The sequence below is a fragment of the Oncorhynchus clarkii genome, chromosome 29 (genome assembly GCF_045791955.1).
Source record: "Oncorhynchus clarkii lewisi isolate Uvic-CL-2024 chromosome 29, UVic_Ocla_1.0, whole genome shotgun sequence".
Lineage (NCBI taxonomy): Eukaryota > Metazoa > Chordata > Actinopteri > Salmoniformes > Salmonidae > Oncorhynchus > Oncorhynchus clarkii.
In genome coordinates, this window is record NC_092175.1 from 11,504,496 (window position 1) to 11,526,148 (window position 21,653).

Genomic DNA, 21,653 nt, shown 5'->3' on the forward strand with positions numbered 1-21,653 from the left:
TGAACATTTCCAGTTCAACATCTTGAGTAAAAATGTACTTACTACGACTGTGAAATGTGGCTGTCTCACCGAGTTATCTTAAAACGAACGCTCTGGATAAGAGCGTCTGCTAAATGACTCAAATGTAAATGCAATCTTGTAAGGAGGCACGGAGAAAAAAAGACAGAGAGAAAGGGAGAGTTGAGAGAGATGTGGGGGGGGGGGGGGGGGGGGGCGGACAGAGGGTAGGGAGTTGGATTGGAATATAAAAACGTAAAAAAGAGAAGTCTGGCTCTCAGCATTTCCTTGAATATCGCCAGAAAGTTTCCCGAAATAGGCTTCTGTCACGATTTCTGACGCTAGGGATTTAGAAAGAGATCAATTTACCGTGAGAGAGAAGCAATAAAACATCAAAAAGAGAGAGAAAGAGGTGGAAATAAAAAGAGAGAGAGAGAGAGAGAGAGAAAGAGAAAGAGGTGGACATAAAAAGAGAGAGAGAAAGAGGTGGAAATAAAAAAGAGAGAGAGAGAGAGAAAGAGAAAGAGGTGGAAATAAAAAGAGAGCCAGAAAGAGCGACGAGAGAGTCTCTATCTAACCCCTACCTGCGGTGTGTGAATAGAGGAATTATTATGAACAATAATGTTGTTGTCTGCCTGTGAGGCTTCCCAAGGAGGCGGAGCCTGCTCTGTACATACCGCTGTAAAGTGGCAGCTATGTTGGAGAGGTTTGTGGTTAGGTTGTTGACATTGACATGTTGTGGTTTGACAGTGGGTGCTTATATGATGTTTAAGTACCGTACCGTGTGTGACTGTGGCATTTCTGTGAGTGTATGGGTTTGCTAGTAGTACCGCTTACGAGGATACTGCATGGCATCATTTACAACGCCAATGTGATACAGTATCTAGCTATAGAGTCATTGCATAGTTATAGGGTATATGGTGCTTACCGCTCTCCCCTTTCTCTCCTTGACTTATTCTCTCTCCCCGTTCTCTCCCACACTCCCTGTTCCCTTACTTGACTTGAGTCTGATGGACTGCCTGAGGCTACAGCTTAGAGGTGGGTGAGCAGGAAAACAAGGGAAAACACATTTTGACGTTTTTCTTTGCTAGTAGTACTATGGGTTTGCTAGTTGTACTGTTTACGATGACATTGCAGGACATAGTTTACAGCGCCAGTGTGATGCAGTATCTGGCTCTCTAGTTATAGAGTTATAGAGTACTGTAGTCGTGGCCGTGTTATATTTATTCAACCTTTATGTAATTATCATTCGCTCGGCAGGAAGAGTAATTCACCAGAATTAATTTTTTATATTTTGCGTGTGCACGTGCGTGTGTCTGTTTTATGCATGTTTGTGTGTGTGTGCACTTGTGTGTCTGTGTGCGTGAGAGAGGAAGAGACACTCTTAGAGGGCGTCGGCAGACCGTGTCCCCGATCTTAAACGCTGTCGTTTCCCATTGTCTGTGCCAAGATAAACCTGGGATAATAAGGCCCATCCCCTGGCAGCCAGGCAGGTAGACAGGAAACAACATTATGTGAAATGAATGGCTGTGGCCACAGAGGAGCGAGAGAGAGAGAGCCAATACAGACAGGACAGATGTGATCCAGCCTGTAAGCTCTCTGTCTTCTCGACGAGACTGGGACAGAGACAGGCAGTGAGGTAGGGGAGGAAGGAGGGAGGGAGGGACATTGAGAGAGGGGGGGATAAGAGTGAGAAAAGAGAGAAAGGGTTGGGGGGGGCAGAAAGAAGGAGAGGACAGAAGAGGGAGGAAAAGATGTGGGCAGAGGAAGAGAGAGAAGGAGAGAGAGACTGAGGGAGAGAGGGGTGGATGGATGGATGGGGCAATGTCTGGGTATCCATTGCCTCTGGCACAGGACTCTGTTGGCAGACACAAATTGAATTTGTCTGTGTCTGATGGTGATTTAGGGATTTTCTCATTTGGAAGTTATACTTTGTGAAAGTTCAGTCAGAACTAATGGGGAACCGTTTACTCTCTCAACAACTGTCTATTTTGGCAATAAGTAACATATTGATCCTCCAGAAAAAGGGCAATATAGACAAAGAGAATGAATACAGAGACATAGAAAAGGGGAGGGTGACGGAGAGAATGATAGAGAGAAAGAGAGACACAGAGGTGCAGAGAGAGAGTGAGAGAAAAGGAGAGCGAGACCAGGATACAGAGGTCAAGAGAGACCGAGGTGGAGAAAGAGAGGGCTAGCCACTATAGGTAAGAATGTGACGGGTTTTTGGTCCAGGACCAGGACCACTGATGTCAGCCTTTGAATGGTGGCCATATTGCGTGACATCATCCAGAGGTTTCCATGGTGCTGCTGATAGGTTGTCCCAGGATGGGGGTGGCTGGACAGGGGGAGGAGTACTAAGGGGGAGGTAGAGCAGGAGAGGAGAGGAGAGGAAAAGACAAGGGGTCGGTAAAGATAGAGGGAGGGTTGAGGGAAAGACAGGGGAGGGCGGAGGTAGAAGGAGAAGTAGGCTGCAGGTATGGCGGCACAAAGGAGTCAACAGAGGCAGCAGGAAGGTAGAAACAAGGGTTAGGGTTGGGGTGAGACAGTAGGGGGATGGAGGTATAAACAGGGACAGACAAGGGTGAGGTATAGGGCTCCTGTGAGGGAGACAGGTGAAGTGAATGGGGTAGGGCCAGGGACAGACAGGGGTGAGGTGTAGGGCTCCTGTGGCAGCAGTGCTGTGAGCCAGGAAAAAGCAGTAAACCACAGGAACCCATGATGCTCGTTAACCTGTTGCGACGACCAAACCCGGATCCGGGATTCTATTTATAGACCTAAGCTCATTACCATAACGCAACGTTAACTATTCATGAAAATCGCAAATGAAATGAAATAAATATGCTATCTCTCAAGCTTAGCCTTTTGTTAACAACACTGTCATCTCAGATTTTCAAAATATGCTTTTCAACCATAGGAAAACAATCATTTGTGTAACAGTAGCTAGCTAGCGTAGCATTTAGTGTTAGCATTAGCGTTAGCATTTAGCAGGCAACTATCACAAAAACAAGTAAAGCCTTCAAATAAAATAACTTACCTTTGAAGAACTTCTGATGTTTTCAATGAGGAGACTCTCAGTTAGATAGCAGATGCTCAGTTTTTCCAAAAAGATTCTTTGTGTATTAGAAATAGCTCCGTTTTGTACATCACATTTGGCTACAAAAAAAAATAAAAAAAAATAAAAAAAAAATTCAGCCCTCAAAACGCGAACTTTTTTCCAAATTAACTCCATAATATCGACTGAAACATGGCAAACGTGGTTTAGAATCAATCCTCAAGGTGTTTTTCCACATATCTCTTCGATGATATATCCTTCGTGGAAGCCTGGTTTCTCCTTGCTCTCAAATGGAAAAATAATTGCACCTGGCTTTGCGCTCCAATTTCGACGAAGGGACACCAGGCGGACACTTGGAAAATGTAGTCTCTTATGGTCAATCTTCCAATGATATGCCTACAAATACGTCACAATGCTGCAAACACCTTGGGGAAACGACAGAAAGTGTAGGCTCATTCCTTGCGCAATCACAGCCATATAAGGAGACAATGGAAAACAGAGCTTCAGAGATTCTGCTCATTTCCTGGTTGACGTATCATCTTGGTTTCGCCTGTAGAATGAGTTCTGGGGCACTTACAGACAATATCTTTGCAGATTCTGAAACTTCAGAGTGTTTTCTTTCCAAAACGGTCAATAATATGCATAGTCGAGCATCTTTTCGTGACAAAATATTGCGCTTAAAACGGGAACGTTTTTTATCCAAAAATGAAATAGCGCCCCTAGAGGTTAAGAGGATTCATTTCAGATTATTACAGAGCTATAAGGAGTTTCCCATGTCCTGTTTCCTCTTTTTCACATTCTTCACTTTCTTTTTGCCCGTCCTGCATTTCATAGCCTCTCGTCAGGTAAACAAAACACAGATAGAAATAGAGATGTGGGGATCAAGGTAATTGCAGTTCCAGGTACTCCCTCTACAGAGACTGACAACTGACAGGTGAGTTAGCAGAATTCCTATCAAGAAGATTTGTCAGTGATAGATGGTCCGGCTCCGGTTCTCGTCCCGAAGGTCAACAAGCGAGAGGGAAAAAAAACACGAAATGAACCAAACAACATACATATGTTCTTCCACTTGGTGTGCATGCAACTCACCCCATCACTTTTTCCAGTGGGGTCAGTTAGGAGTTCCTCACACAGGTGCAGATGCCCAGACTTTGAACTCCTTTTTCTATGTCCTGCAGTGTGGGGATCGGTGATGTAACCAGGGCTCCATCAGGGCTCCATCAGGGCTCCATCAGGGCTCCACAAGGCTCCCGTTTGATTGTTTCTCTATTGCTAGCCCTTATAGCAGAGCCACTGTAACAGCGGACTCTCAGTCGTGAAGCTGAAGTCATAACTCTTAACTGTAGCTGACATGTTGGCTAACTTTGTTTTACTTTCAGGAACTTGTAAAAAAAAATACCTGTAAAAGTATATTTTCTTCTTGTGCTTTGAAACAGTTAGCCACCTAAACGGATGTCAAATGGCATCGCTCACCAAGGTCATTAGAACTAGTCTGTAGAGCAGGACCAAAGACCACAGTGATGGTGGCTGAGATGGTAAAGGTCATTAGAACTAGTCTGTAGAGCAGGACCAAAGACCACAGTGATGGTGGCTGAGATGGTAAAGGTCATTAGAACTAGTCTGTAGAGCAGGACCAAAGACCACAGTGATGGTGGCTGAGATGGTAAAGGTCATTAGAACTAGTCTGTAGAGCAGGACCAAAGACCACAGTGATGGTGGCAGAGATGGTAAAGAAGCAGACTTTAAGAGCCTCCGTAGACCAAGCTTATATACCCAGACATTACTTTCAATGATCGTTCTCAAAAACCGTTTCTACACAATAATCAGGAAAGGCCTTCAAAATATATATATACCCCACTGCAGTTCTCCCACTAGGGGTTGCGACCCCAACTTTGAATACCACTATTAGGTCCTCGTGTGCTTTCCTTCTCACGTACATAGTGTTTCATGTCTCTGTTGACCATTGAATAGTGTCATGTATTTTTTATGTATTTTCGCAGTTTCTGAAGCAGTATAAAAGTGGAGTCCCCAAACGAATAGCTTCAGTGGCTCTTACTTCATTCATAGACTTTCTATTCTCGGACAGTAGCCTGACGTCTCAGGTACGGTTTGACACGCATTGAAAAGGGATCAAATGAATGACTGAATTATTCAATATTCAAGAACCTTACTGTTTCGTTAGCTTACTTCATTCACGCTTGGTCTTCTCCTATGATGCCTTTTTTGACATATACTATGCTTAATTAAACCTGTGAGAACACACTAGCTGCTAGCTCTTAATGAGTTATTATATGATCTTATATTGAGTTTAACACAGTTCAGTCGTCTAGCCCCAGACAGACAAGTTTCTCCCCTGGATCACCGGGAGAATTTCCTTAATTCATGGCAGATGTCTGGGTTTCAACTCAAACCCCCTCACCCCCTCCCTCAACCCCCTCTCTCAACCCCCTTAATGATCGGAGCAGGCCCACAAGTAGAAGTGTGCCCTCAGCACTTCTTTTGCGGCTTTCAGCAAATGGCCAAGCCAAACATTCCCAATGTGCACCTCTGCACCACCTTCCCCCAGTGCTCCTGGCCAACGTCATAGTCAGAGAGGCGGACTGGAAAAAATCCATCCATAATCCTGTGCAGTGGAGGTGACTCTCTCCCAAGAAAAGGGGAGGGGGGAGGAGAAAGGGTAGAGAAAGAGTGGCGGAAGGGAGTGGATGGTACCCAAAGAGGAGAGGGGGAGGAGAGAGAGGACCCAAAGCGTATCCAGAAGCACGACAGGAGCAGAAGGGGGTGAGGCAGTTAGGGAGGGGGTGTGGGGAGGGTGAGAGGGGGTCTTGTGGATAAGTGAGGTGATACACCCATCTGTGGCTTTCGGTAGCTTCACTGAGCTCTGAGAACCATCCACTGTCTGGAGGGGATACTGTGTATGTGTATAAATGTGACTCACCACCTGGATTCGGTCTTTTGTAGCAACATTTGAATTATTATGTATTTTTTTACATTGGGTACAAGTAGAGACTCAGAGCTACAAAATGGTATATCATACACTGCATGTTTGAGGAACAATGGGAAAGTAATTATGCTTTGAAAGTTGATAAACTTGTAAACTCACTTTTTAGAAAACGGCCTATGAATGTTTTGGTATCTTTGTCGACACCCATTTAGCATCGTTCACACCCTCTTAAGCTTTAGCCCCACCCATCTCGTTTCATTACTCTTTTTTGCCGACGTTTACTGACACCGGCCATATTCAACCGGTGTTGTACACTTTAGCTTAAGACAAGTAGCTAGCTAGGTAAACAATTAACCTAGCTAGGTAAACAACGTGTAAGATCACACACGTCACGTAATGTTAGCTAACGAGCCACTAAGTTAAGTTGACTGTGCCTTTAAACAGCTTGTAAAATTCCAGAAAATGATGTCATGGCTTTAGAAATATCTGATAGGTTAATTGACATCATTTGAGTCAATTGGAGGTGTACCTGTGGATGTATTTCAAGGACTACCTTCAAACTCAGTGCCTCTTTGCTTGACATCATGGGAAAATCAAAAGAAATCAGCCAAGACCTCATAAAAAATATTGTAGACCTCCACAACTCTGGTTCATCCCTGGGAGCAATTTCCAAACGCCTGAAGGTACCACATTCATCTGTACAAGCAATAGTACGCAAGTATAAACACCATGCGACCACTCAGCCGTCATACCGCTCAGGAAGGAGACGCGTTCTGTCTCCTAGAGATGAACGTACTTTGGTGCGAAAAGTGCAAATAAATCCCAGAACAAGAGCAAAGGACATTGTGAAGATGCTGGAGGAAACAGGTACAAAAGTATCTACATCCACAGTAAAACGAGTCCTATATCAACATAACCTGAAAGGCCGTTCAGCAAGGAAGAAGCCACTGTTCCAAAACCGCCATAAAAAAGCCAGACTACGGTTGCAACTGCACATGGGGACAAAGATCGTACTTTTTGGAGAAATTACCTCTGGTCTGATGAAAGAAAAATAGAACTGTTTGGCCATAATGACCATAGTTATGTTTGGAGGAAAAAGGGGGGGACTTGCAAGCCGAAGAACACCATCCCAACCGTGAAGCACGGGGGTGGCAGCATCACGTTGTGCGGGTGCTTTGCTGCAGGAGGGATTGGTGCACTTCACAAAATAGATGGCATCATGAGGTGGCAAAATTCTGTGGAAATATTGAAGCAACATCTCAAGACATCAGTCTGGAAGTTAAAGCTTGGGTCTTCCAAATGGACAATGACCACAAGCATACTTCCAAAGTTGTGGCAAAATGGTTTAAGAACAATAAAGTCAAGGTATTGGAGTGGCCATCACAAAGCCCTGACCACAATCCCATAGAAAATTTGTGGGAAGAACTGAAAAGCATGTGCGAGCAAGGAGGCCTACAAACCTGACTCAGTTACACCAGCTCTGTCAGGAGGAATGGGCCAAAATTCACCCAACTTATTGTGGGAAGCTTGTGGGAGGCTACACGAAATGTTTGACCCAAGTTAAACAATTTAAAGACGATGCTACCAAATACTAATTGAGTGTATGTAAACTTCTGACCCACTGGGAATGTGATGAAAGAAATAAAGCCTGAAATAAATAATTCTCTCTACTATTATTCTGACATTTCACATTCTTAAAATAAAGTGGTGATCGTAGCTGACCTAAGACAGGGAAGTTTTATTTGGATTAAAGGAATTTTGAAAAACTGAGTTTAAATGTATTTGGCTAAGGTAAACATCCGACTTCAACTGTATATGGCAGACCAATCCAAACTCCTCTCTCGGCATGTCCAGCTGACTCATTATCTCAGCCAATCATGGCTAGTGGGAAGGCTGTTGGCTTTTGTCACGTTAGTCATAGTTACAAGACCAAGGCACAGCGTGAAATGAATACATCTTCTTTAATTAACGAAGAACACTAAACAAACTAACCAAATAACAAAAACGACCGTGACGCTAATACAACGAGTGCTGACATGCAACTACACAGACAATTACCCACCAAACCAAAATGGGAAATGTACAACCTAAATAGGATCCCCAATCAGAGACAACGATAAACAGCTGCCTCTGATTGGGAACCAATTCAGGCCACGATAGACCTACATATACCTAGACATACCAAAACCCCATAGATATACAAAAAAACCTAGAAAAGACAAAAACACACATACCACCCTCGTCACACCCTGACCTAACCAAAATAATAAAGAAAACAAAGATAACTAAGGTCAGGGCGTGACAGCTTTTTCTGTGGCTTAACCACCAATGCTCGTAATTTAGCAATTGTATTTGTATTTACATATGGCATACAAGTTAGTTGTTAAGGCACATGAAAGTTTACATGTTCCAGTTGGCTTTTCTGCCTAAAAATGCATTTTGATAAAAAAATTTACGTTAAATTGGCTCTCCTGTGAAGTCATGACTTGCGACATACACGTAGTTTCCTGAAAATGGTCACAAATGTTTGTGTGTCTTAAGTGTGTGTGTGTGTGTGTCTTACGTGTGTGTGTGTGTCTTAAGTGTGTGTGTGTGTCTTAAGTGTGTGTGTGTGTGTGTGTGTGTGTGTGTGTGTGTGTGTGGTGGGGGGGCCTGAAGGTGCATTTGACGGTGTATGTGGGTAAATGCAACTCTAACGATTTGTATATTACTGTGACAGTGTCTCTCTCTCTGTGTCTGTGTGTGTGTGTGTGTGTGTGTGTGTGTGTGTGTGTGTGTGTGTGTGTGTGAGTGTGTGTGTGTGTGTGTGTGTGTGTGTGTGTGTGTTTGTTGCTGTTACAGCTTCTGTGCCCATTTGTCTCCACATTGGTGTACTGTACAGTATGTGTGTTTGTGTGTCCCTTCGTCGTTGCGTTTCTCCCTCTGTGTGTGTTGATTTATAGCCATTGCAGTGCAGTGAGCTGACCTGTGCAGTGTGTTGCTTGGTTGGTGTGGCCAGGTTGAAGAATGCCCAGGCAGGCGTTGGGCTCTGGGTTGGTGTTGGTGGAGGTCTGGGTATGTCGGCAGCAGCTCTGGGTTTGCTATGTAAATAATGATTTGGATCATGCTGTGAAGAGCTTTGATGTGGGACGGGTAACCAGGTAGGCAGAGGTGGACCAAGACCTCCCATTGTCCTACCCTGCTCTCTTGGCCCCGCCTCCTGCTCTCTTGGCCCCGCCTCCTGCTCTCTTGGCCCCGCCTCCTGCTCTCTTGGCCCTGCTGCCCACAATCTGACACACGAGGAGAAAAACACTTTAGAAAAAGTTTACTTTTAACCTGGACCTCCATTTCAAAATGTGAATCAGCCAATTAGAATCGCCACGCAAGATTTTTGTCTTGGTTAACCGAGATTAAACTGCTCTAAGGAGTGACTCCAATCCACACTTTGGTTTTGGTAAGTCAAACACTTCTGTTAGCATTTTTGGACTAAGAACTTTGTTTTACTCTGCATAGAGTGTCTGAAGGTACACTTCAACACTGCTGTGATGTTACCGTCACACTATTTCAACAGTGTGACTGCTTTGGAATACAATACCGATGGATGGCCCATCTTTTTGTGTGAAATTACACTGGTCACTCAAAACATTCATAAAATATGTATTATTTATTAATAGCCCACACTTAATGATTTATAAGGACCTATATTAAACAGCTTATGAATGATCTTATAAATCATTGTTAAATACTTTAAAATGTTGTTGGTAAATGTGTTCATAATTAGGTTATTAGCATTTACAAATGTGGGAGTAATGATCAATAAATGATGAATAAACTATTTACTAACCCATTGTAAATGCTTTATTACGTTGAATTAATATACAGTTCTACCCTCTCCTGCCCCCACCTGGGCACAACTGGAACAGCACTGGTTAATGGCTGGAAGGTGGATTCTGTACAGGGCATGGCTTGATCTACTGATATAGTCTTGTATTTTGAGATACTACAGATACAGGCCCATATACACACATCCTCTTGTCTTTCATTTGGATCCCTTCTTTAGAACTTGGACTTTTGTTCTCCTTCCATCCCTCCTCTCACATATACAGGCCTGCAGCCGTACCTTGAACACGCTGGATGTGTTTGTCCTGCTACTCCATGACTTACGGACACAGGCAGCAGTTTTTCCATTGAGGGCTGGCTGGGAGTATAGATCGTATTTCACCGTATCCCACAGAGATGCTGACAGGGTGGCTACAGGGCAGCGTGTGTGTGTGTGTGTGTGTGTGTGTGTGTGTGTGTGTGTGTGTGTGTGTGTGTGTGTGTGTGTGTGTGTGTGTGTGTGTGTGTGTAGTACTGTTATTGTCTGGATGTGCTCTGTTAAACACCAGTCTGATGGGATATGTGATGCTTAGTTCAGCAGAAAGAAACGCTTCCCCCAGATCCCGCCATTCCCTCAGAAATAGGACCTGTAATTGGGGCGTCTCTGAATGTTCCGCCAGGGCTATGAAATACAGCCATTGCTGTTTGTGTGCCTGGTAAAGTGTGTGTGTGTGTCAGTGTGTGTCAGTGTGTGTGTGTGTGTGTCAGTGTGTGTGTGTGTGTGTGTGTGTGTGTGTGTGTGTTTCTCTCTCTCCTCTACCGATCCTATAATCTTTGATATTTTTATTTATTTTATTGGGTTAAGCCAAACCACTGCTTGTCCATGCCATCTCTTGCCTGAGGATACAGTAGTGGCCTCTCATAGTACACTGAAGGAATCCACAACTACTGACTCTGCAAAGCCATACATACAGTACGCCCTATTTGAACATCCCCACCATTAGTTCAGCTGCAGTGCTAATGCCAAGGCCCACTGACATCATATTGATAAATGGTGGTTTGATGAAGGCTTGGTTAAGGCCATAGAAATGAATATATTGAAAACATTTGGTCTGCATTGAATATGAACTCTTTGGCAGCAGGCGATATAAGGAAAAATATGAGTGTACACCTGGGGAGTGTAGTAATGACATCCACCAGAAGTCTTTGTACTGCCAGTTTAAGCAACACTTGGCTGGGCCTTTCTGTTATAAAGAGACCAAGGTTTGCGTCCCAAATGGAAACCTATTCTCCATGTAGTGCACTACTTTTTGACATGTGCTCATAGTGCTCTGGTCAAAAGCAGTGCACCACAGATGTAGGATTTTAATTGAATCACTATTTTGTTGCTAAAGAAGTTTCCACTTGAAAATGTCTGACTTGTTTTGCCCTACACACTGAAAAATGAGAGTTCCTCAAGGGTTCTTTGGGAAGGGTGATGGTTCTTTATTGCACCATAATGACTCAAATAACCCTTTCAGCTCCTCAATGTTTCTTTACTGTATGGAATTTGAACAATATAATATGGATGACCAAATTATATTTTTTAAACCTGTATGGTTCTTCAGAAAGGTCTACAAAGATCCTTTCAGATTGAAAAGGGTTCTTTATGGAACCGTTCTCCACAAAGGTTCTATAAAGAACCATCAAAAAAAACGGTTGTAATCCTTTTTTTGGTTCTATATAGAACCTTTTTTAAATGGTTCTTTATAGAACCGTAGGAAAGGTTTCTTTATAGCACCGTACAGGTTCCATTTAGAACCTCATGAGCATGGTTCTTTATTGAACCTTCAAAAAAGGGTTCTGTTGTATATAGCACCAAAAAGGGTTCCGCTATGGTTACAAGCCAAAGAACCTCTATCTTAGAACCATAATTTTGTTGTGCGTAACGAAAATTGTATATGTAATTGTGTATGTAACCCCTCCAAAAATCTTCATTCATTATTTCCTTGTTGCTGCAGGATTATTTTCCTGCTTGTAGCAAACTGTCTCAAATGAAGATCCAGCATCAATACATAGAGAATAGGGTCCCGTTTGGGACACATCCCAACCCGGGCCCATACAAGGGAAATCAAAACCAGCTTAGTAGTAACAAGAAGTGACAAATGTTTTACTGTGTAGTTTGTCTTTATCAAGGGGAACATGGTATTTTAAAATGACTTGAGTAAAATGATCTTTGGTTTCCTTCTGGTGAGGTCGGAGAATTGATCTTTAACTGCATTGGACTGAATTGTAACTTTGTGAATACACGCCACAACCAACGGAACATTTTGTGCTTTAAAAGACAAGCATAAAGCACAAAATGTGACCCTAGCTAGAAGTAATCTTTCCGCTGACAGTAAATCTCAATGAATGTGTCGCGCTTCCTTTTTTACGTTCTCTCCCACTGTCTATGGGGTTTAAACAAAGCTCACATCCTGGGCTTGTGTCTTGCCTGGTGGTTACTGGCCTATGGCGGTAGACCTCTATTGATTACCTTAGAGTTGAACCTTCAGCACCAGCTGGAACTGGGAGCACAGTATGGTTCAGCACGGTTCAGTACAGTGATGGTGACAAGCTTTCTCTCTCCTCCCTCAAGGGCTTTGGTTGTCCATAGCACTGCACAATCGAACACACGCATCAGCTTTTCCCAACGAAATATTGTAAAACGCCACAGTTTCCCTCATTACCTGTATGGAGACGTGGGTGTATTGTATTGTGTGTGTATTGTGTGTGTTTGTGTTTTTCTATGTGGTGGTGTTCTTATTGCCCCGGCTGTGTTCTCAGCGTCTGAAAATGTGTGACTAAGCGTTCCGTCTGGGTGAACTGAGGATCGCGCCACGTGTGGTCTGGCACCGCCCGCCCCTGGTACCCTGGGGGAGAGAAACGGGAGAAGGAAGCAGGAGATGGGGAAGCATCTAGTCACATCCCCCTGGCGCCCCCTGAATGGTCTCAATTTAGTTTTATTGCATTTTCGCTGAGCTAATGGGCAGCCATTTTAAACTTTCACTCTAGAGCAGCTGTGAATCAAAGATACTCTATACTCTACACTTGCTAAGTAGAACCATACAGGGTTCTTCGGGTTTGTCCCCTTTTTGGTGCTAGGTAGAACCTTTTGCAAATAGTTCTACCTAGAACCCTCTATGTAGGGTTCTTTATATAACCCCTTGTATTTAGTTCTACCTAGAACCCTTTATGAAGGGTTCTACTGAGAACCCTTTTATCTTTGGAGTATAGTGTAGCATATTTGTGTAGCATAAAATGTATCAACCAATAAATGTGCATTCTGAAAATCACCCAGCAATAGAGCATTCTGGGAAATACGATGTATGGTCCATCAAAGAACCCCTTCTTCAAAAAACAGTTCTCAGGATGGTCAAGGTTCTTTGCCTTTCAACGAACCCCTGTTTTCCAAAAATGGTTCTTCAGGTCAAAAAGATTATTGGTAGAACCCTTGGTAGAACCATATACAAAGAACCCTTTTGGAACCCTTTTTTTCTGATAGTGTAGAGGCAGACAGACAGACCGATTGACAACCCAGTTCAGTCCATAAGGGTCTGCGAAACCAACCTGACTTGGTCCAACACTTTGTCCATCACCAACACTTAACAGCTTAAAGATGGCTGTTTTTGCTTCAAATCGGTATCTTCCGGTTCCAATATTGACAACAACAACAAAAAAGATATGGGTTCAAATGATGCATCTATTAACATCCGGACAGCTCAAATGGCTTGGAGATCCTGAGAGTCTTGAGCGTGATGCTGGAGTAGCCATGGTGTGTAAATGGCTTGGAGATCCTGAGAGCCTTGAGCGTGATGCTGGAGTAGCAATGGTGTGTAAATGGCTTGGAGATCCTGAGAGCCTTGAGCGTGATGCTGGAGTAGCAATGGTGTGTAAATGGCTTGGAGATCCTGAGAGCCTTGAGCGTGATGCTGGAGTAGCCATGGTGTGTAAAATGGCTTGGAGATCCTGAAAGCCTTGAGCGTGATGCTGGAGTAGCCATGGTGTGTAAATGGCTTGGAGATCCTGAAAGCCTTGAGCGTGATGCTGGAGTAGCCATGTTGTGTAAATGTCTTGGAGATCCTGAGAGCCTAGAGCGTGATGCTGGAGTAGCCATGTTGTGTAAATGTCTTGGAGATCCTGAAAGCCTTGAGCGTGATGCTGGAGTAGCCATGGTGTGTAAATGGCTTGGAGATCCTGAAAGCCTTGAGCGTGATGCTGGAGTAGCCATGGTGTGTAAATGTCTTGGAGATCCTGAGAGCCTAGAGCGTGATGCTGGAGTAGCCATGGTGTGTAAATGTCTTGGAGATCCTGAAAGCCTTGAGCGTGATGCTGGAGTAGCCATGGTGTGTAAATGGCTTGGAGATCCTGAAAGCCTTGAGCGTGATGCTGGAGTAGCCATGGTGTGTAAATGGCTTGGAGATCCTGAAAGCCTTGAGCGTGATGCTGGAGTAGCCATGGTGTGTAAATGGCTTGGAGATCCTGAGAGCCTTGAGCGTGATGCTGGAGTAGCCATGGTGTGTAAATGGCTTGGAGATCCTGAGAGCCTTGAGCGTGATGCTGGAGTAGCCATGGTGTGTAAATGTCTTGGAGATCCTGAGAGCCTTGAGCGTGATGCTGGAGTAGCCATGGTGTGTAAAATGTCTTGGAGATCCTGAGAGCCTTGAGCGTGATGCTGGAGTAGCCATGTTGTGTAAATGTCTTGTAGATCCTGAGAGCCTTGAGCGTGATGCTGGAGTAGCCATGTTGTGTAAATGGCTTGGAGATCCTGAGAGCCTTGAGCGTGATGCTGGAGTAGCCATGTTGTGTAAATGGCTTGGAGATCCTGAGAGCCTTGAGCGTGATGCTGGAGTAGCCATGGTGTGTAAATGGCTTGGAGATCCTGAGAGCCTTGAGCGTGATGCTGGAGTAGCCATGGTGTGTAAAATGGCTTGGAGATCCTGAGAGCCTTGAGCGTGATGCTGGAGTAGCCATGGTGTGTAAATGGCTTGGAGATCCTGAGAGCCTTGAGCGTGATGCTGGAGTAGCCATGGTGTGTAAATGGCTTGGAGATCCTGAGAGCCTTGAGCGTGATGCTGGAGTAGCCATGTTGTGTAAATGGCTTTAGCAGAGCACTTCATCTGGAAGACAAAGAGTCCTAGTTGATTTCCCTTTCATCCATCAGGAAGACAGACACCAGCCAGAAGACATCAGGAAACAATATTGGACTGTGTGGTGTTGTGCATGTAGAGAATCACTACGCATATGCAAAGTAATGCTAGAGACCTTCAGATGAATGCTTTTCTGCAAACTGTTGTTGGTTGCACCACAAGTGACAAATACTCTCTGTAAGTAATAAAGATTCTTCATGCATGGAGAATCAGACGTGGAAAAACAAAAGTGTTTTTCAGTCATTTCAAACAGCTGGCAGATGGAGTTAATGAAAGACTGAAAGGTTGGCGTGCCTATGCATACATATTTGGATGTGTACATACTGTGGGTTGATTAAAAACATGATTTGATGGCATTTGTGAGGAAATGTTACTACGTGTGGTTTAGAGCAGTGTTCAAAAAACATCTTTGTTGATTTCTTGATACGTGTTGTTAGTGCTGGCTTGGGAAGTGTACTGTGTAGTTGAGGTACAAGTCTTGTCAAGGATTTAACATATAGTATAACACTCACACCCAACTCCCTATGCAGCCTGGTGATCCTGCTGAACCGTTCAGCCCATGTTGTCTCCATACACTGTCAGAAAAAGGGTACGTTAGGGTACGGTATTGTTCTCGGGGCTACAAAAAGATCAATACACATAGTGTACCGTCAGAAGTACACATATAATCTCACATTGTACTGTTCGGTTCCTTTTGGGGTACATGATGCAATTGTAAGACACACTGTATAAATCACAAAATTGGCTGTCACTCCCAAACAGAAGACAACTGCACTGGTACCAATTTATCTTTTCAATCGATCAACTTAAATGTCCCTGTATATATTAAGGAACACCTAACTTTACAACACTCACACTACTCCTTTCGCAGTTGTGTGTATTCATGGATGCAGAGGGGAGCCAAGCTTCCCCCAAAATTTGACCAACGTAAAAACAATTGATCTTTCGTCTCTCTGTTTTCAGAATTCGCAGCTAGCTGTATCTATCTGACAGGAGAAATCATCAGAGCGAGGGAAACGGCGCCCCTCTGTCTCAGTGTGTGTAGCCCATGTATCTGATGCTGTCTGGACAAAAAGAGTATGACATGTTGCCGCCGTAGCACTTGGTTGATTGATGCCAGTAAGCATTTGGTCGCCGTTAATAAAAAATATATTAAAAAAAGATAATAAAAAAAACTGTGGGTGTTTCTGGCACAGAACCCCCCCCCAAGGGAGGCCTGTTTGGATTTGGCATCACACCAATCAAATCCAATTTAAAACAAAATGTCATTGTCCAAAAAAATATGATGTTTTTGGTCTGCTTGTGACCTGTTGTGTCCTGCAGTAGCTAAATTTGCCCTTTCCTAAGCCATGAACGAAGATGGGGATTTGGACGGCCACCCGGTGACTTTAAAGCATCTCAGTGGCCAATACATAGCATCAGCTATCCAGCATTTACAGTATATACATCATCCTTGACCTAGTTCTTGCAGTCTATGTTCAGCCTGCAGGACGCTTTGCAATACATATTTTCATTGAGTTCACGGTTGACCACTGTCTTTTTAGGGGTTTGTGTATTTATTTATTTAAAAATAATAATAATTTAACATCACTTTTCACTTCCTTTTTCCTGTGTGTTTCCAGGGAGACATCCAGCAGCTGATGATTGTAGCCGATCACCGTGCTGCGTATGATTACTGCGAGCACTACAGCCCCGACTGTGAGGTCCCTGTCCCAGAGCAGCCCCAGGCACAGGACCCCAACACAGATGAATACGTGAGTCACTTCATCAACTCTCCACCATCCTGTTTCCGATCCATGTTTACAGTACGTTTAGAGTCTGTTTTATATACTCTATCCTTCCTTTCAGGTGAGTCTCTCTCTTCTCATGTCTCAGGGTCATTATCTTCAGGTGGAAGCCTACTTGCTGTGTCGGCTTGAGAGGTTTAACAAGAAGATGATACACTTTTTAATAAAGTGCAATTTTTTTTTGGACAGACAGAGGTTAAGGGCAACTATCGGTCAGGGTGGGTCCTTCAAATCAAATAAATTAGTATTGGCCACATACACATGGTTAGCAGATGTTAATGTGAGTGTAGCGAAGTGCTTGTGCTTCTATTTCCGACCAGGCAGTAATATCTAGCAAGTAATCTAACAGTTTCACAACAACTACCTTATACACACAAGTGTACAGGAATGAATAAGAATATGTACATATAAATATGTGGATGAGCGATGGCCGAACGGCATAGGCAAGATGCAGTAGATGCTATAGGGTACAGTAAATACATATGAGATGAGTAAGGTAGCGTATGTAAACATTATAAAAAGTGGTATTGTCTAAAGTGACTTGATATATTTATTACATCCAATTTTTTATCATTAAAGTGACTTGAGTTTTGAGTCAGTATGTTGGCAGCAGCCACTCAATGTTAGTGATGGCTGTTTAACAGTCTGATGGCCTTGAGATAGAAGTTGTTTTTCAGTCTTCCGGTCCCAGCTTTGATGCACCTGTACTGACCTCGCCTTCTGGATGATAGCGGGGGGAACAGGCAGTGGCTCAGGAGGTTGTTGTCCTTGATGATCTTTTTGGCCTTCCTGTGACATCGAATGGTGTTGGTGTCCTGGAGGGCAGGTAGTTTGCCCCCGGTGATGCGTTGTGTAAACCTCACTACTCTCTGGAGAGCCTTGCGGTTGTGGGCGGAGCAGTTACCGTACCAGGCGGTGATACAGCTCGGCAGGATGCTCTCGATTGTGCCTCTGTAAAAGTTTGTGAGGGTTTTTGGTGACAAGGCAAATTTCTTCAGCCTCCTGAGGTTGAAGAAATTCTTCACCACGTTGTCTGTGTGGGTGAACCATTTCAGTTTGTCCGTGATGTGTACGCCGAGGAACTTTCCACCTTCTCCACCACTGTCCCATGTGGATAGGAGAGGTGCTCCCTCTACTGTTTCCTGAATTCCACGATCATCTCCTTTGCTTTGTTGATGATGAGTGAGAGGTTATTTTCCTGACACCACACTCTGAGGGCCCTCACCTCCTCCCTGTAGGCCGTTGCGTTGTTGTGATTGCGTCATCTGTGGACCTATTGGGGCGGTAAGCAAATTGGAGTGGGACTAGGGTATCAGGTAGGGTGGAGGTGATATGATCCTTGACTAGTCTCTCAAAGCACTTCATGATGACGGAAGTGAGTGCTACGGGGCGATAGTCGTTTAGCTCTGTTACCTTCACTTTCATTGGGAACAGGAACAATGGTGGCCCTCCTGAAGAATGTGGCAACAGCAGACTGGGATAGGGATTGATTGAATATGTCCGTAAACACACCAGCCAGCTGGTCTGCACGTGCTCTGAGGACGCGGCTAGTGATGCCGTCTGGGCCGGCAGCCTTGCGAGGGTTAACACGTTTAAATGTTTTACTCACGTTGGCTGCGGTGAAGGAGAGTCCGCAGGTTTTGGTAGCGGGCTGTGTCGGTGGCACTGTATTGTCCTCAAAGCGAGCAATGAAGTTGTTTAGTTTGTCTGGGAGCAAGACAACGGGGTCCGCGACGAGGCTGGTTTTCTTTTTGTAATCCGTGATTGACTGTAGACCCTGCCACATACCTCTCGTGTCTGAGCCGTTGAATTGCGACTCTACTTTGTGTCTTTACTGACCATTTAGCTTGTTTGATTGCCTTGCGGAGGGAATAGCTACACTGTTTGTATTCGGTCATGTTTCCGGTTGCCTTGCCCTTTAGGGCCTTAGGACGAGTACCTGATTTAGCAATAATATAAAAGCTAACCAATGAAGCTCTAAACCAGCTCCAGGTTCTGTGCATTCTATCAAACACCTTCATATACCCTGAGGCGTGGTATTCCCTGATTTACCCTAATCCCTTTATCCATAAGCAGCTCTTTGATTAGGGGTCAGGTAGTGTCGGTTGGACAAACTGCTGGAAAGAAAAAAAGAGCTGCATGGCTGAGGGGGAAAACGCTGAAGTTTGCCAGAGAGAAAGTGCTGACTGCTGGGGAAACCAACAGGTTTGAATATGCTATGCAGTGATATTGTAGATAAAATATGCAGGAATGGCAGAGTACTTGCCTAGGCCTGTATCTCCATGTGCTATGCTGAATGGAGATTGTCCTTCTTCAGTATCTGCCCCCCTTCAATTAAACATCTCTGCGTTCGTACCTTGGTGTGGTGAGGCTTGATCCTTTGGAGGAGAAGGACATTCATTCAAGAAGCTAACCAACCACGCCCATGGACTCATTCCAGTTGAAGTGGTGATCTCACCTTTCTTATGGATGGGGAGTAGTCAGGGAGAGAACCAGAACCATAGTGTGCCCAATCACAGCTCTTGTACCTGGTCGCTTAGGGCCCCCGGACACTAGGGAACTCAGTCGGGGTCTCAACTTACTGTTGAGGGTTAGAATAGTAGAATACAGAAGGTGCAAGTTTGAAATGTGGTTGGTTTTGTCAGAAACTGACAGTCATTCACTTAGCCATTTCAGCTAACATTTTTTTGATTGGTAAATTAGTCTAGTCAGTTATCTAAACTGGCAATATGGGTAGAATTTTATGAAATTTGCTTTATTACTGCAGACATTTCTCTCTGCCCCATGGCAAAATTAGTACAATTGCATGACAGTTGTTATAAAATTGCAAAATAAAATCTCCGGCCCATGGCAAAATGTGTAGAATTGCAGGGAATTAACTTTAAAATGTTACATTTTCTCTCTTCCGTCAAGAGGGGGGCCCCGACCAAATCATATTACAATAATAAGGCTCATATAGAGAAGAGCTCACAGACCAAATAAACTGAGAGGCACTGATGCAACTAGGACCACCACTCCTCTCAGTACATCATCAGGATGAGCTCTATGACAGAGAGCTTATGGCATGCGATTATTCAGTACATTGTACCGCCATATGCAAGTAAAGTAAGCTTGCATAAAATGGAAGTGAACCCCACTCCTGCCTACCCGCCCTTCTTAAACACCTTCACTCCTGATCTCCCTTGTACCACCTCACCCCATTGTACCCTCTTAGAACCTTCCAACCCGCTCACCCCCCAAACCGCAGCGGTATCTAGGTTTAGGGTGGGGCAATTCGGGGGAGTTGTGTTTTGGGAAAGTAGAGAAATGCAGAGGTTAGAAAACACCCCAAAGTACACAGCAACATGCCCTCGACCTGTTAAGATCTGGGACGGCTTCATTTAGACACCAGTGGAAAAGTGATCTATTATCCATCAGTGACATGCATGAACACAGAAGAGTAGGGCCGCTGAGGCTTAGGAGAGAGAGAGAGAGGTCAGATATGGGTCAGATTGACATTCCTGGAAAGGTTTCCGATCAGGGTCGCCATAACGCACACCCTCTCGTGTATTATTGCTAGCTGTGGTGTTGTGCTAGTCGTGGTGTTGTGCTAGCCGTGGTGTTGTGCTCAATAGCACCACTGCAGGAACACACTTTTGACCAATCCGATTGCTTGGCCGGAACTAACCGTTTCATAATTCCCTGTATTGAATAGAACACAGAGGAGGACAGCTATTACTATGAGTATCCTTACTATGAGGACACGGATGGGAAGCCTTCTGAGACTGAGACAGACGATGCAGCTGGACCTGCCACGGAAGACGTAAAGGTACTGTCCTCTGTCCCCCGTCTCTCTCCAGTTTAGTATGGTGGGTTGTGGGACTTCACACCCTCCCCCCATCCTCATCCCTTCTCTTATTACTTATTGATTGTTGTTAATGATTGCTGTTGATGCTAGCTGAGTATGCTTTCTTGGCCAGATATCCCTTTGAAAAGTTTTCCTTTATCTCAATGGTTTAAAACTGAGGTTAATGAAAATGGATGACGTTAAAAAAAGCCGTTGTTAATGCCAGTTGTATAAGCTAGAGTGGTTCCTTCTAACATTGCGTCGTTCTTCTCTCCAGGTGTCCGTGCCAGAGAGCGGCCGTGTCGTCACCTCCGTCAAAGAGGTGGTGTCATCAGTAAGGGAGACAGCCAGTCAGGGAGCCGAGGGAAAAGTGTTGACCAGTACCGCCAATGCTGAAGCTGCCGCTGCTGCTGGAGCTGGGGAGGATACCAGCCGTTACGACAACTATGATACAGAAGGTTACGGCAACTACGAGACGTACTACGACGAGTCCACGGCCCTGCCCGACGTCGCTCACAGGGTCACCATCAGCAGTAGCAGCATGGGGACGGGCGCAGGGGTGGAGCTGGACTTGGGGTCAAAGGTTGACCTGGGCACGAAGGCGGAGATTGAGAAGGTCATCACCACTAGTGGAGGATTCACCATGACACGCAACAGGACCTCAGTGAGTTATCATTATCGTCACAAAAAAAAATGCTGGATTAAAAACAACCAAATTTGTGTAAATACTGGACACACGTTGGGTTATTTTGGCACAGACAGTTGGGTCATTCAGTTGGGCTGTTGGGTTATTGATGCTGGGTTGGGTCAGAGCTGGGTCAGATCAGAAGACTGGAGGAGTGGCTTATTAGGCGCGTGGCATTCAGATAGTTATTTTTGGCTACCCGTGAGCGTAAATGTCATTCCGGTTCATCTGTTCTGTTGTAATGTTATCTGTCTGTTGAGCTTTGACACTTTTGTAGCGTTTGTGAGGCTTTCCCAAGACTATACGTTTCTCAAGTGCCTAGGCATGTCCCAATGTTGGGAGAGTTACCACTGTTTTAATGTTTATTCTAATAATGTTATTAATGTTATATTA

At 44.4% G+C, this 21,653-nt stretch overlaps 1 protein-coding gene across 1 annotated transcript in view; it reads left to right on the forward strand.

The window, feature by feature from the left end:
• LOC139388535 (collagen alpha-1(V) chain-like) overlaps positions 1-21,653 on the forward strand; it is a 128,405-nt gene that overhangs the window by 54,162 nt on the left and 52,590 nt on the right. The window contains exons 5-7 of the mRNA XM_071135240.1: positions 16,585-16,716; positions 20,444-20,557; positions 20,853-21,239. Of these exons, the coding sequence (XP_070991341.1) occupies positions 16,585-16,716; positions 20,444-20,557; positions 20,853-21,239 (633 nt within the window). The remainder of the gene's footprint in view (positions 1-16,584; positions 16,717-20,443; positions 20,558-20,852; positions 21,240-21,653) is intronic.